This window comes from Rutidosis leptorrhynchoides, chromosome 3 (genome assembly GCF_046630445.1).
Source record: "Rutidosis leptorrhynchoides isolate AG116_Rl617_1_P2 chromosome 3, CSIRO_AGI_Rlap_v1, whole genome shotgun sequence".
NCBI lineage: Eukaryota > Viridiplantae > Streptophyta > Magnoliopsida > Asterales > Asteraceae > Rutidosis > Rutidosis leptorrhynchoides.
This window is the reverse complement of record NC_092335.1, coordinates 95,967,416-95,969,906: the sequence shown is the minus strand read 5'-3', so window position 1 is coordinate 95,969,906 and position 2,491 is coordinate 95,967,416. Positions and strand designations below refer to the sequence as shown.

The 2,491-nt window shown below is 34.5% G+C and overlaps 1 protein-coding gene across 1 annotated transcript; it reads right to left on the bottom strand.

Annotated features, from left to right (window-relative positions):
- Positions 1-1,072: 1,072 nt before the first annotated feature.
- Positions 1,073-2,273, bottom strand: LOC139900210 (uncharacterized). The gene is made up of 4 exons (XM_071883002.1): positions 1,841-2,273; positions 1,609-1,737; positions 1,389-1,498; positions 1,073-1,198 (listed from the first exon to the last, which is right to left on the bottom strand). The coding sequence occupies exons 1-4, from the start codon at positions 2,271-2,273 to the stop codon at positions 1,073-1,075; spliced, it is 798 nt and encodes a 265-aa protein (XP_071739103.1).
- Between the last annotated feature and the right edge of the window lie 218 nt (positions 2,274-2,491).

Sequence of the window (2,491 nt, the reverse complement as noted above, 5' to 3'; positions counted from 1 at the left end):
CTGTACAACCAACACTGTATTTAACCCTAATCTGATTCTAACAGATTCCTAACGACTAACAACCTAAAATGAATAAATTACAAAAGAGTCCCTCGAGTATCGACTCATACATTATGTACCCTTTAACTTATTTACAACTTTAAACCCCCATACTTTTATCCCCTTTATACTCCCCCTCAAGTTGTGAGTTGGAGATTTCTGCAACTCCCAACTTGCGAAGAAGATGATGATGTTGATCAGATGGAATTATCTTGGTAAAAACATCAGCAAGATGTGACTTGGTAGATACATATTGCGTTTTAATATTCCCAGACTTTAGTTGATCTCGAACATAGTGACAATTGACTTCAATGTGCTTCGTTCTTGCGTGGAAAACAGGGTTTGCAGCAATGTATATAGCAGCTTGATTATCACAATACAAATCAACAGGCCCTAAATCTTTGATCCCTATATCTTTTAAAAGAGTTACCAGTCATGTAATTTCGTAACAGGTCAATGCCATTGACCTGTATTCAGCTTCTGCAGAAGAACGTGAAACAAAACACTGTTTTTTTGATTTTCATGAAATTGGAGAATCACCCAATAAAATATAGTAACCAGTGGTTGATCTTCCTGTCATAGGACAGCTTGCCCAATCTGAATCACAGAAAACTTTCAATTTTATAGCAGAATCCCTTTCCAAAAGAACACCTTGAGCAGGAGCTAATAAAAGATATCGAAGAAGATGCTTGACTGCTTGTAAATGAACAAAAGTAGGATGCTTCATAAATTGACTAAGGAGCTGAACACTATAACATATGTCTGGCCTTGTAATAGTCAAATATATCAATTTTCCTATTAACCTTCGATAAACTTCAGGATCAGGTAATGGAGTACCTGCATCTGCAGTCAACTTTAAATTCTGATCCAATGGAGTCTTATAAGGCTTATGATTGATGACCCCTGCCTCCTTTAACATGTCAATAGTATATTTGCGTTGAGAAACAAATATGCCTTGATCAGATTTGGAAACTTCTAACCCGAGAAAATAACTCAGTTGAACCAAATCTTTCATGTGGAAATGAGACTTTAACTAAATTTTCAACTGATTTATGTGATCCACACTATTCCTAGTGATCAATAAATCATCAACATAGACAAGAATGGCAGTAAATTGGTCATTATTCTTTTTAGTAAATAAGGAATAGTCTGCTTTAGACTGCACAAAACCAAAAGACACTAAAGCAGAATATAGTTTAGCAAATCATTGCCTTGGAGCTTGTTTCAACTCATAAAGTAACTTTTTTAGTTTACAAACCTTTGACCCCTGAACTTGTACATCTTTAATTGGCTCACCTTTGCCAGAATAACCTAATGGCATTTTCATGTAAACCTCTTCCATTAATCACCATGCAAAAAAGCATTGGATACATCCATTTGACATATTTCCAATTAAACATTGCAGCAACAGCAAGTAAAGATCTAACTGTAACAATCTTTGCAACAGGTGCAAATGTATCTGCATAATCAATACCTTTCCTTTGTCTATTACCATCTACTACAAGTCTTGCTTTCTTTCTATCAATTGTCCCATCAACTTTAGTTTGGTTTTAAAAATCCAATGACAACCTATAGCCTTCTTCCCTTCTGGTAATTCAGTAACCTCCCAAGTCTCATTATTTTCTAAACCCTGCATCTCATCATTCATTGTATTTGTCCAACCGACATCAACTATAGCTTCTTTGAAATTTGTTGGATCTACATTGAGACATTAAGGCAGTCATAAAACATTGAAATGTGGAGTGTAACACAGAAGTAGAAACCTGATTAGCCATAGGAATATGATTTAAGGCAGTTGAACCTGAAAACACATAATATTTATGCCAATGTAGAACACTAGCAGTCCTTGTAGATCTTCTAAGATTAGAAGTGGTTGACTGAGGTTGACTTATGTTGACTGCATGATCTTCTTGCTCTTGCAAACCAGAATTAGTACTTTCTTGATTTGCATCATTAATAACATTAGGCTCATCATGTATATGCTCATATATTGAGAAATCAATTGTCTTTGTATTTGGTAATTGAGTGGGTAAAGGTTTAAGAAACCGTTGTATACTTTGAGCAGAATACGGAAATATATGCTCAAAAAACTTCACATCTCTAGAAACAAAGGTAGAATGTGTTTGCAAATTGTACAATTTGTAACCCTTTTGATGAGGAGGATAACCTAAAAACACACAAGGCACATCTCTCTCTTGAAATTTATCAGACACCCTTGAAGGATTTGAGGCCATAGCAAAACACTCATAAACTTTCAAATGATCATATGTGTGATGACCCGGAAATTTCTGACCAAATTTAAACTTAATCTTTGTATGATTAACATTTTCGACACGAAAAGCAAAGTCTGTAAAACTGAATCTCAAAATTTTTGAACTACTTTTATATATTTAAATACCCTTCGGTTGTTTTCGATGATTCGCTAACAATTATATGTAAATAGATACATATA

Excerpts from the sequence above, each read along its gene's own strand:
- LOC139900210 (XM_071883002.1), bottom strand. The coding sequence starts at position 2,273 with ATGGCCTCAAATCCTTCAAGGGTGTCTGATAAATTTCAAGAGAGAGAT. Across the intron at positions 1,738-1,840 it reads TAAATATTATGTGTTTTCAG|ATCCAACAAATTTCAAAGAA; the intron begins GTTCAACTGCCT and ends GTCTCAATGTAG. Across the intron at positions 1,199-1,388 it reads ATCCAATGCTTTTTTGCATG|TCTAAAGCAGACTATTCCTT; the intron begins GTGATTAATGGA and ends GGTTTTGTGCAG.